This window comes from Rhynchophorus ferrugineus, unplaced genomic scaffold (genome assembly GCF_030347505.1).
Source record: "Rhynchophorus ferrugineus isolate W39M unplaced genomic scaffold, kcgeb_rfMv2 rfM4, whole genome shotgun sequence".
NCBI lineage: Eukaryota > Metazoa > Arthropoda > Insecta > Coleoptera > Curculionidae > Rhynchophorus > Rhynchophorus ferrugineus.
The window spans coordinates 23472501-23486637 of NW_027472583.1; the positions used below are offsets into that span (position 1 = coordinate 23472501).

Genomic DNA, 14137 nt, shown 5'->3' on the forward strand with positions numbered 1-14137 from the left:
ACATCCGAACAGTAGAAAGAAACTTATTTTGTAAATTAAGATTGTACTGAGCATATCTAATGTAAGATGTAATTAATAGAAAAACTTATAATTGTTGGTATATTAAGTGATTCTCTATATACTATAAAGCCTTGTTTTGCGGCCCTAACGATTTGGGCTTGTAGTAGGTCGGCTGGCTTCGTCAGGTGATAACTATGTTTTTTTGCAATTAGGGCTTTTGGAAATAAATTAAACTAAGTAAAATAATAACTTTGAAGCACTATTTTAAGGGCGATTTTTCGATTTTCTCTTGAATGTCTTTCAATTCATGTTGCTTTGCCACCTTGTGGATTCTCCCCATTGCTCGTAATCGGACGTTGATCGGTTCTTGTTGGACATTTAACGCTTCTGCCAATTGTTTTTGAGTTTGGGTTGGGTCCTCAACTGAGGGTCAACTAATAACTGTTGCAGTTTAGCATCTTCAAATATTTTCGGTCTACCAGAACGTTCTTTATCTCCCATATTGAAATCCCCACTTTTAAATTTTCGAAATCACGCCTCATATGTTTCAAAGGTTAGAGCATGCTCACCGTATATTTTTACCAGCAAGCGATGACATGCGTGCAGCAAATGCACGTTTTCAGGCACGAAACTTAACATTTTCAAAGATGTATAAATATATGATGGTGTTACTTTCTCAAAATTTAACATAACAAATTTTAACAATAAATGACATATGTGTCAACTGGACAACACAAAGCAAATCAGAAGATTGAATCGAACCAAACTAGACGAACATGTTTAGTATATAAGTGTATTCTTAACTTTAGCCTAATTAGATTAGTTTTATTTTAATTGGGGAAATACATACTGACGTATTATTCACATACTCGCCTTGTCTGTGTATTAATGTAAGTACAACCGAACAGTAGAAAGAAAATTATTTTGTAAATTAAGATTGTACTGAGCATATCTAATGTAATTAATAGAAAAACTTATAATTGTTGGTATATTAAGTGATTCTCTATTATAAAAAAAATAAAAAATAATTAAATGTGTTTAGCGAACGAAACAATCGAATTTGTAAAGCCCAATACATAACAAGGGAGTACGTACATTAGGAATTTTACGAGTTCTCATTTGATCGTCGGTGGAAAGGGCTCTTCGGCGCCCTTAAAAGGCACATTTAAGCTCGAGGTCTGCTTTGTGCCTTTGGCGCCAGCTCTAAATAGATTTAGCCTTTACTAAATAGGTTTTTAGTTTCCCGGCGCTTTTTATTTTTCGATTTTATGTCGTTTTATGGCGTGTCAAAGACTCGGTAACAGGGTATCGTGCATTTGGGACACCGAGTCTAAGAGAAAAACCCATTCGGTCTATACTGTTAACCTTTTTATTGGAATGAGGATGTCTATTTGTTGATTAAACTCTGTTTTTCTTTTGTTTCTGGGTTTAGTGCCGTCCTTTCTATTGATCGATACAAAAAAAATTGTTGAATGTACGCATATTTGTCTGAATTTTCGATATATATATTGATGATGTAATATTTTTAACCAAATATTCTTATATATTTTAAAACAATGCGAGAGTAGGCATAGGTAGATGAAGTTTAGGTCTTGATCTGAATTATAAAGTTCAGTAAAAAAAAAACGCAGCTGGATGGTTAGTCATCGGTAAAAGCGCTAAAAATGAATCAACCATCAGCTCATGAAATATCATATGAAATATGAAATTTAATGTTTAATTTCGAAAAAACATTCTTAATTCTTCTTGTGTTATGTGGTTTTTGTAAAATTGTAAGTATTATTTTTAATTTAGCTAATATGATTGATTGATAAAAAAATTTGATAAATTTTATTAGTTCGATGTTTTAGACGTGGTGATTTTGATATAGTTGATAAAAATCTCTGATAGATGAAACCAATATAATTCAAAGATGCCATGTGTATCGAAATGTCAGTACCGATTTTTTTTAAGCTACATATATTTTCAAAAAAAGAGGAAAATTTTATTTTTCAAAGTATTGGCCATTTGATTCTATACATTTTGCCCATCTTTCAGGCAATTTACAGACTCAATCCCAAAAGAAACTGTTTCATCAAACCTGTTGAACCTCTCAACTTGCGATTTACCCGCTATTTTACCCGCTAACTATTTATGGACTTTATTCACTTAACTTTAATTACTACATATCACGCTTGATGACTCATATTTTATATGTTATATTCACAATACTTGTTAATTTTTCAACATATTTCTTAATACCTTTATCTCAACCTAACTTCTCTATACATATGTCAAAATTTTATATTTCATTATATCGAGTGCATCCGAACTGAAAAAACTCTCAAATAACAGCATCTTTACATATAAAGACGCAACAGAGTAAATTTCTATCTTATTCGAAATTGGGTGCTTCTGCGAAAAAGTTCTGCCCCGCAGGCGCGTGTTTTATTGAAGAGAAAAGTTGATAGGGATGGGGTAAGGTCTGGAGAGTACGGCGAGTGCGATAATATGTTCCATCCATGTGCTTTCAACGCTTTCTTGATGGTATTGCTTTATAAGTTATAAGTTATTGCTTTATAGATTATATGTTGTCGGAAGCAATCACATTAACGGGTTCACCAGGTTTAAACAGTTCGCAATACACCAAGTCACTCTGGTCCTTGGTGGGACACAAAGCCTTGTCTTGCGGCCCTCACGATTTGGGCTTGTAGTAGGTCGGCTGGCTTCGTCAGGTGATAACTATGTTTTTTTTTGCAATTAGGGCTTTTGAAAATAAATTAAACTAAGTAAAATAATAACTTGGAAGCACTATTTTAAGGGACGATTTTTCGATTTTCCCTTTGAATGTCTTTCAATTCATGTTGCTTTGCCATCTTGTGGATTCTCCCCATTGCTCGTAATCGGACGTTAATCGGTTCTTGTTGGACATTTAACGCTTCTGCCAATTGTTTTTGAGTTTGGGTTGGGTCCTCAACTGAGGGTCAACTAATAACTGTTGCAGTTTAGAACATTTTCGGTCTACCAGAACGTTCTCTATCTCCCATATTGAAATCACGACTTTTAAATTTTCGAAATTACGCCTCATATGTTTCAAAGGTTAGAGTATGCTCATCGTACGTTTTTACCAGCAAACGATCACATGCGTGCAACAAACGCACGTTTTCAGGCACGAACCTTAACATTTTCAAAGATGTATAAATATATGATGCTGTTACTTTCGCAAACTTTAACATAACAAATTTTAACAATAAATGACATATGTGTCAAGTCAAATCATTATATACTTATACCTAGCAGCATCTGTTAGGAAAACCGGTAATGACCTTCCGGCACACATGGAAGATGGATTCAAACATGGATTAGATTTCAACAATACAATGTGTGAATGTTCATAAGAAGAGAATTTCTGCTCGGATATGTTATGTTCTGACAGGAAATACATGACAACTTTTAAAATAACTTTTAATTTTTTGTTCTAATAATGGTTCATTGTATCACTGTCCTGTTACTAGCGATATTCTGTTTAGATTTCATCTGGTTCTATTGATTAAAACACGGAAATAGTTTTTGATATCTTTCCTCGACTAGAGTATAACTTTCACTAAAATAAGGTGATTTTGAGCAAATATTTGTAATATTAAAATAATGAATTAAATCTTCACTCAAGATTAATTTATTTGATAGTAATAGCTCATTTCTATTTTAATTACATGTATTATTTTAGATGACAAGTTTTGCAAGTTATTGCCAGATTAGTGATTTTGACACACTATATACCAATTAAACATTCTTTATGTTATTAAGTGATTAAATTCTGAATGTTTCACCACGAAATTCTGTTGAAATGATGAATACATTAAATATATTTACATATATTTATAGCAAATAAATCCGAAATATTTTTAGAAAACCTAGAAAATTTCAATATCCCTGACAAATTCGTAATTTATTAGTCGTTGTTTCATGATGTATGTTAACGCCTTCCCAACACGATGAACATAAGTAATTCTGATCGACAGATTAATCTAAATTTGATTGGATGTCATTCAAAATCGTTTTTTATTCGTTTAATTCCACAAATAAGAACGTAATAAATTTAAAGCTTTCAGACCTTTACACAAGTTTAGATTGTTCGAATCTGTTTTATAATATGTTTCGCAGAAATATCAAACGAGTTCTTTACATCTTAATTGAGCTATATGTTTTTTAAACGTAGTTTGCATAATTATTCTGATTTGGAAATTAAGTTGGCGGCGACAAAACAAAAGATTGATGTTATTCTTGTACGTATGACGTTTATTATTCTATTGTTTTAGTTTCAGCGAAGATTTCTAGAGATGGGCTATTTAGAATATAACATATTAGTTCAAAAGTCACCTGGATATTGGTTTTACTCTATTATTTTAAAAATATTAAAAGCAGTGTTGCTGAAACCATTAGAAATCCGTGTTTTATGGCTGTTATGAGACTGTTGCAAATTGAATTTCGAATTATTATCTTGTTTAAGCTCTCTACTATATATGGTACAGTACTTGATCCAGTACACTGCCTTGCGAAACTGATTATATTGGTTGTAATTCAGTGAGTTCATTGTCTTCTTTTATAGTGACATCTGTGTGGTCAGTTTTTAATTTAAAATGTGGATGAGAGAAGACTTTCTTTAATATTACCTGCAACCTTATGTGCCACACTTTATCAAAAGCATGAGATCTATCCGTAAATACAACCGAACAACATCTTTTGACATTTAAGTCTACATTTATTTTGTTTACAAGTCTGTGATGTGACAAATTAGTATTCTGGAATAATCTTTTTTTTTATTATATTATTTATTATATTTTTTTTATTATATTTTTTATGTGTAATTTCTCAAAAGATTTTAAGATTATAGGTATAGGCCGGTAGGAGGTGATATTTTTTATCACTTAAGCACTCATCATCATTAACATAGTGTTCTCGATGAGCTTCTACCGCATTTATCTCTTTCGAAAATAAAAAAAGCAAGGTATGACGAAGAGGACATTTTAGAATATCCATTTTCAAAGAGCAATAACTTTTTATTGAGAAAGATATATGTAATTTTAAAACCATCTGTAAGAAAAAACTGTCCTTCAATACCGGGCCATAGGTGCTATTCTCTTAACCAGCTATTATATTCAGAGCCTTTTCTCTTTGACTTCTCTTAAATTTATATACTATTTGTTATGTTATGTCTATTTATTCCACAATTTAAATACATATGTGGTGAGTTATTATTATCTCATTGTCAAATACGCACTGTCAGAGTTGTAAAATAGCGATTAATCGTTGAAAATAATAAAAATGTAATAAAAATATATTCCATGACGACTTTTTTAATTGAGTGTTTTAAATTGGGAACAAGTAATGAAATATTAATTTAATAGTGTATGTGGAATGTTACTGAGGTTCTATAAGTAATACTTTACCATATTCATCAACGTCAGCAGGTAATTGTTGATATTTTCATATTGATGAAACTCGATCATACTATTATCAACCACCAGAAGTGTTTCCACGAATTGCGGCCGACTTATAGATCTCTTTCCTCGAATAGCTTTAATATGTTTGTACTTCAACTTCTTCATCTGGGAATAACCAACATTGAGAATATCCACCTTCTTCTGAGATTTACCGTGTTTATGCTTCTTCTCTTGTACCTTCACTTTGCCCAGCTGCTTCTGCCACTCCAACCTACCGGCAAAAGTCTATCATAAGATAATATATTAAATTTCAATTAGTATGACATACTCGGTGTATCGTTTCGGGTCTCGAGTACCGCAGTTCGATTTCTGATGAAGTTTCTTCTTCTTTTTCCGTTTCCTCTTGTTTGGGATGCTGTTTACCAGCACGGATCGTTTGAAAACGAGGTGTTTGTGGCCGGGGCTGATAGTTTTGTCTGGATGGTATGCAGGTTCGACATAGACTTTTCCTTGTTTGGTGTGAATAAAACCTGCCTGAAAAAAAACATATTTTTTATGATTTTAATTTGATTCTGTGAAATCGTACTGTAATTAAATATAGTAGAATATTTAGCATAAACATTAAATGCATTTTATAAATATATTACATTCTTTTGAAAATAATTTAGTTGGATGCCGTGTATGCCAATGCTTTTCCTAGTTTTAGAGGTAGTTGTTGATTTGGATAACTTTTATATTTTTCACATATGTTATATCTCTTTTGTGTTAGTAGATTTAAAATGGCTTCCTAAAGTGATTTTTTATATTTAGATGCAAATCTATAATGATGGTGAAAAGGTTAATTGAAGAAGCTGTAAGGATTGAAGAATAAAGGCTTCTCATATAAGTCGAAACAAGAAATTGGGAATCAAATTGGTACAGGATATTCGTTTGATACAAAAGTAGCATAGGTTGTTGTTGAAATTGACAGTTGATCATTTCTTATAGTTCCTATAAGTATAAAAAACCTATAGTCCAGTCATACATGGGGGAAGTTTCGTTATTCACATTCTCGTTCACGTCGCCGGCGGATTTCTGTGAATTATTATCTCGACGTCCTGAACGTAAAATTGCTTCCTAATACTGCCAAGATAATATATGATAATACGCCCATACATACAAAAAATTTTAGTCTTGGTTTGAGGGGGACTCCTTTCCGTGAAGAATCGAAGATGTTTTAATAGAAAATGATGGCTCAAACCCTAATTTATAAATAAATATTGTCTCTGTATCAGGTGTACCATGAGAAAAGCAATGAGAAATGTTGGGTACCTAAAGATGATATTGAAAGGAGATATCGTTTAAAGTTTTATCATCATCATCATGTGTGTTTCACAGGCATTTTAGTGAGGAAATAAGAACTACTCTTCCTTGACGAACGGATCCTACAGTAAATGCCTATCCAACATTGTTTCTACCAGGTATATGTACAATTATCTATCGATTGTGTCTTATTACATGTACTTATTGTTTTTTTTAACAGAAAGTACCTATTTTTCAATAGGACATAATAAAAATATTAGTTTCTGTAGGCAACCCAGCTGCTGATGTGTTAGTTACTGTGTAAAAGGTAAAAGCAAATTAGGAATGATTTGGATAATTAGAAATTATTTGTCGCAGTGCCATCAATTAAAAATGTAATTTCTACATTAAGAGGATTTATTTCTTTAAACAAATCTATTTTGCCTAATGTATTCCAAATAATTATATCTCTTTAGGGAATTAATTAATTAGTGCTCGTAATCAATGCATTTTTTTCGTATCATTTTCGGTTCTATTATTACTTTTATAATGAATACCTACATTTTGCGATAATGATAACATATCAGTTATTTTGAATGATATCTTAAAAAACACATACATATTCAGCCTTTTGATTATTCAATCCATAATAACTTAATAAGATAAAATTTGAAAATTGACTGTTATGTATTAACAATACTAGAAGATAGAACTTTAATAGACCCCATAAAATTGAGAGCACTAAAGAAATATGAAAAAAGGTGAAAGCTTTTACACTTGTATACATATATTTCTTTATTTTTGTTATAGTGGTGTACTTATATTTGTTTATTTATTTTCTATACTTATATTATTTACATTTAGGTATTTTTTTATTTATATTTCAACAGGATTTTATTTAAATAATTATTTTAATTTCGCGAAGTAGAGCCTGCCCTGCAATATTCCTAAACGTCTCATAAGCTTTGAAGCGGGCATGTCATTTGGCATTATTAATAATACAGATTACAAAATAAGCAAAATGATGCTACCGACGAATAATTGTCGACTGTTCGAATCATACCTTTTAGAAAGAAAATTTAGAGTCTTACATGAAAGAAAATTTTCAGCATTTCAAACTACTTTGGCTGGAGTTCTAGAATGTAATGTCTTGGGAGCACTACTGTATCTGCTCTATGCTGCTGATATCACAACAAAAGTTGGAATATTTTCCGACAACACAGTTATCATGGCAAAAAATCTGTTTCAAACTATGTGGAAAAACGACGAGTAGCGGTCAACAAGATGTACAAATGGACTACAGACGTGCGGATGATTGACAAAAGCCTAATTATATCATTTGACGGATGCCATATTCCGCGAGAAAAATCAACTAAATGTCTCGAAGTATATCTCGATGGTAGGTTAAATTGGAAACATCATGTTAGACAAAAAGCAAAGCAGATTATACTAAAAGTTAAGCAATTGTACTTGTTAGTCGAAAGATATTCTTGACTTTTAAAATCAAAGATATCATAAAACAAATTTGAACCAGTGAAGTGCAAATATGGGGTTGCACTAAAACATTTAACCAATTAGTAAACTAAGGCATCCGAAACAAGGTTCTATGATTAATTACTAATGCTTATAGCTACGTAACAAACGAAGAGCTGCACGATAATCCTGAAATCAAATGTATACACGAAGTGATCCAAGATTTCGCATTTAAAACATGAAATAATTTGACTAAATCACAGCAATATAGAAGCAATACAGCTATTGGGCAACACGTAGGAAATTAGACCACACGAACCTGTTTAGTGTATAAGTGTATTCTTAATTTAAGCTTAAGTGGTTTAGTTTTATTTTAATTTGGAAATAGATACTGATGTATTAATACCGTACTCGCATTGTCTTTGTATTAATGCTAGTACTATAGAAGAGTAGTAATAAATTAATGTGTAAATTAAGATTGTACTAAGTATATCTAATATAATATGTAATTAATTTAAAAAAAGTAGAGCTGTTGAATTGCAGGCTACCGATGCGATAGACACCTAGAGCAACTTGATTCTCATACTTTAACATAATTTTGCAATCGTAACCCCTAATATACTGAGGAGTTATATATCTCACGTAGACTTGACACTATATTTACTACTTTAATGTAGAACTGCACTTATTAGTCATAGGCCAAGAAAGAAACTGCTCTGTCGTATCTATGATGATGTGACAAACGCTAGCGATCTCCAGATTATTTTGTTAAGGATGACAGTCTAATATATGCAAGAAAAGTCAGTCAAATTGAACGAATACATATCCTGAGGCGGCAAATTAAAGACAAACTGCAAATGCAATCGTTCGTTATTCGTAACACAGAGCGAAACCAGAGGAGGAAAATCGATTATTTTAATTGTTGGTAACCGGACGGTTCGGTCATTATTATTAAATCAAAACGAAAATTGCCCATTATTATGTAAGAACCAATTAAGTTCTGTTTACGTAATTTAGTTCGGCGAGCCGTTATTACGTGTATTTTTTGTTGTCTTCTCGCTGGCTTTATGCAGATTTATTTGTGACGGCGTAAACGCGATGGCGAAGTAAAACACGGGGGCCCACCCGCGAGGCATTATGGAAATTTGCCCCGTTCGGATTTTGTTGGTTTTTGCTGTCAGATTAATGCACTTGTCCGGGCTATTTGATACCCGCCTGATGAATATTCGATCATTTTAATGGCGCCTATCAATCTATATAAGTTTATTGGATAATTGAGATTATCTGGTCTATGTAACTGGGCCGGTTTCTGGTGCATTTTAAGGTCCCAGCTTCGGTTAAATCATGCCGCTAAATGATTTAATAAGTGATATTTTATTCATTTCAAACTGGTACCGTGGTTTGAAAATTTAAATATTTATTAACGTAAATTTGTTTTTATTAATTACTGATTTGTTTAAAAATACTTTAAAATGTATATCAAAGCTTAGGTAAAAAAGTTGCATTAATGGTTTTATTATTAATTGTTTTTGAAATTGTTTATTTCACAACTATACAAGGTTTTGGACTTAGACCAACCTAGAGTTGTTTATAAAGTTAATTGGGGGTCTAAACCCAAATCAGTAACCCATCTTTTTAAATTGGTTTTTTAAGCTATTCAATAAATTCATTATTTTACTATTTTTGACCATTAAAGGCCCTTTATTGAATTAAAAAGTATAAATCTGAAATGAACAGAGGTTAGCTGATTCTTTTATACTGATTGAGATTAGTCTCATACATTAGGGCCCAACAGTAAGCGTCATTGTCCCAAAATCCTTGATATCCACTCGATTTCCGCTGTACTTTGGTGTAACTTCTCTCCTTGCTTGTCGCTCGTCTCTTTCAAGTTTTGTGTAAAAAAATCAAGATGTAAATACAGAAAATGTATTTTGAGAGACATACGAGCTCTAATCTTAGGGTAATTTTGCAAAAAAATGTCGATTACGCGCTTTTAATCTGGTGATTTGTGGTTATCGAGAAAGTTGTGATACATATTTTGAAACCTTGAAATCAGAGATTCCAAGTGTTTTTAACTCTCTGTCAGCCATTTTTCTAACATCAGGTTCAACAAGTACTTCTTCTTTGAGTTTTGCATATGATTGGTAAATCGGAAAGTACTTTAAAAGTACTGGAAGGTCGGTTGTTTGTGATTGAGCACCCAACAAAGTTCTTAATAAGGCCAAGTTTAATATGAAGAGGTGATAATGAAACATCCTATCAATCCAGAAGTGATACAGACGTCACGTTTTTTTGTTCTTGCTCATAATGGCCATGACATTGCTGCGCCTTTCATACATAATCATCACGGCTCTGCATGAGAAAAAAAAACAGCAAAATTTCGAGAATAACAATTGTATTCCAACCAATAGATCACTAAAATTTAATAAATATTTAAGGTGATTAATACTTGGAAATTAAGTACAATTTATTTCATAATCAACCTTTAGATGGCCACAAATTATCCATTGATTCTCATTGTATTTGCTCTTTGTCAAAATTGACGCATTGTGTCGTAGCATTCTTTAGTTTGTATCGCGTGAGAAATCGGAACGGATGGTGTTTTTTTTCAATGAGGAGTAGAGCAGCCTTCAAGCTGGCGCTTATAACCATCTATGAACGTTATAGTGTGATTATCACATCAAATAAATGTTTGATATTATTCTAGAAATACATGTCATTTTCTTTTTTGCAAAATCAGGTTATTTCTATTTTGGTTTATAGTAACTCGTATTTTAAAATCAAGATGTTCCAATTCCTGTAACCGGGCACAGTGTCTCATTTTGGTTCGATATATTCAAATCGATATTCAAACCACTCAATTCACATTGCGAAAACAAATGCTTATCTTCCATAGCAAAATCGATTTCCTTACTTATACCGATTATTCACATTAAGATTAAAATTTCAACAGAAACATTTGAATTTCATTTATGGGCCTATAGGTTAATTAATACTTTCTTGTCGAATCAATCTATATCCACTGCTAGAAGTTATGACAATTATAGCTCTATATTTTGATTAACTATTTCTATTAACTTAACTTCTCATTACCGATGTTCCTACTAGCATAAACTAAAGTTACTGCCTAACATAAGCATGATATAATATTGAAATAGTTGGAAACTATATTTATTTAAATTATATGCATACATTGATTTTATTGATTAAATGTAGGGTTTGAGCTTTGTTTTACATAGAAAATTACATCCTTTACTTGCTATCAAGCCCAAAAATATTACTGCAGTAAAGAAGGTGATAGAAAAAAGCAACTGACCTTGTAATGTTATGATAAAGTTCAAACGGGGAATACGTAATATGGATAATAAATTAATAGAATCATTAATACGTTCAATCCTAAGTCATACCAACATGGCACGAATATTTGAAAATATGTTGAACTCAGAATTTGGCATAGTAGTAAAAATATGTTAGAATTAGCCTGCAAACTTTATACATATTATGAATGCCAAATTTTTAACCGACTTCTAAAAAGGAGAAGGTTCTATGTTTGGCTTAATTTCTTTAATGTTTGTTAGCTGATTTCTCCGTCAATTATGGACCGATTCCTAAAGTTATTTTTTTATTCGAAAGAGTGCATTTTCGAGGTTGTCCCATTGGAACGAAGTCAGGTTCTGACGGCGGGAAGGGGGGAAATCGAAAACTAATGTAACGCAACTAATGTACAAAAGCCGATCAGTTTGCTCTTTTAGCAATAACCATATCATATAAGAAGTCGTAGAAATATTGCAGGCAACTGCTTTAATGGTGTTGTTATTAGAGCTTTCAGCACACATGCGCAGGTCGTGGATTCGATTCTCGACGAGGTAACGGCTTTTTGTTGTTCTAGTTTGGTTAGAACATTTTTCAAATCACTTAGGATAGGTGAGGGACCCCGGGGCCTGAAGCGTTTCTTATTTTTAATCATTGTGTCTTTATTCCTATTTTTCCTCATACGGGTTGCACCTTTACTTAGCCGACCCATTGTGATACTTAATAAAATAACTGCGTGATTTATTGAGTAAATATCTAATATTAAAAGGAGAAAAATAAAATATTTTAAAAAATTGAACTGTTTGTGTTCTGCACCGACTTGAAAGTGGTCAGTTGCTACTATCTAAAATAATACTATAAATGGACAATAGGTTTAAATAGGTATTAGATAAACTGTGTGTATACAGTAGAATATAAAATACTAGTGGTAGTAGATAGATTGAATAAGGTTTTTGTTTATTTTTATTTAGTTATCACAACGATTATTAGGTACATATTTTGTGTTAATAATCTACGTTTGATTATTATTTACTTTTTAGTGAGTTCCTTATTTATTTTTTGAAGTTGGATCAATTTTTTTGTTAAACATATTTTATTGATAATATCATTAAATAGGTTATTTTAGTGTTGATAAATTTTATCTTTGTGTACTTACCAGGCCATTACATGCCGATATAGCAACTCTACTCTCAGTCTCACCATGAACATATCCTTGATAGTGACAATCGGTGAGGAACTTGTCTGGTACTATTCTGGTATGTTTCTTATCACCTCTCCTCTCTATGATAAGCCCAGGGGCTAAAAAGTCTTTCGCTGGCTTTAAAACCAAGTGGTGTACCGAGTCATACGCGGAAATATTCACCCTTAAGATATCCTCGGGATGCGCATGGTAATGCGTCAAGTTATAAGTTAGGTGCTCTCCCTTTTCATTGACTTTGAAAGGAATTGTTATATGGGCACCTTCTATTTCATTCGTGTATAGCCCTGAAAATTAAAAAAAAATATTGTAAACTAGTTAATAATTTTTTGTACGTACTTATATAATTTAAATAAATTATATAAACAGTAGTATCAATTTTTTCAGTATAAGGGGTTGAATAACAATAACAAATGTAAATAACGTATTACTTTAACTATATTGATGCTTGTTTGATTATTAAGCAATGCTAACTAATGTCAAAATTATTGGCAATTTTATAAATAGTTTATTCAATGATTAATTTCATTCTAATCTAAATTTTCTATTAATTATTGAAACTATAAAGCCTTCTTAATCATGAATTGTTAGATCTTGAGCTCTTTAAACAATTCTGTTAACAAATTTGATTACATATTAATAGCATTTTGAGATACATCTGACAGTTTTTACAGTTACTCTCTATTAATTTTTATTAAAACTATAAGCGAATTAGTTTAATTTTTGTTATCTTGTTGCAGTATGGACTATTCTTAGACTTCTATTCTTTTTATCTTCCCAATTCGCTCAAAATAAGTACAATCAGAGGAATGTGGTCTTGAGCTATACCATGGGCATAACACAGAACCCATTTTGTTGTTTTTTCTTAATTTTCCAACATAAGATTAAATGTGTTTTAGGGATAATTTCTACTTTTAAGAGAATTTCAGAATAATGTCAATAGACTTTAGTCTCGTATAATATTTTCTGTCCGTGAATGAATAGAAACAGTGCTTAGTGAAAGTGGTTATTTTAAATGGTTAAATTTTGGTTAAGGGCCGTTGATTTTTGATGATTTATATTAATGTGTATATTCATAAGTTAGTTGTGATAAGACACAATACAAGAGAAGACACATACCACTGTTTTCAAAACGTTAACAGAATGGCGTTTTTATAAATTAGCTTGTATTCAAATAGGAATGAATATGTGCAATTAAATGAATAAATTCACTCATGAATGAAAAAAGAAGGCAGAGATTTGCAAGCGCAGTTTGAAATAAAGAATTAAAGCAGGCTAATTCAAGATATTCTTAAAGTCACACTGAAGAACGCGGAGAAGCTTTTATAAGATATAACCTATAGAGCCTTTATAAAGTACATAGAGTCGTCCTGAACTAGATAGAAAAGTTCTTGATTATTCGAATGATAAACTTTCAACTATAGAAAATCAAGAAACTGGAAGGACGATC

The 14137-nt window shown here is 31.7% G+C and overlaps 1 protein-coding gene across 5 annotated transcripts in view; it reads right to left on the bottom strand.

Annotated features, from left to right (window-relative positions):
- Positions 1–14137, bottom strand: part of AdamTS-B (ADAM metallopeptidase with thrombospondin type 1 motif B) — a 179360-nt gene that overhangs the window by 47698 nt on the left and 117525 nt on the right. For all 5 annotated transcript variants that reach the window (XM_076403490.1, XM_076403491.1, XM_076403492.1 and 2 more), the window contains exons 3-5: positions 12646–12974; positions 5752–5957; positions 5430–5694 (exon numbers count right to left, since the gene is read on the bottom strand). In XM_076403490.1, the coding sequence (XP_076259605.1) occupies positions 5430–5694; positions 5752–5957; positions 12646–12974 (800 nt within the window). The remainder of the gene's footprint in view (positions 1–5429; positions 5695–5751; positions 5958–12645; positions 12975–14137) is intronic.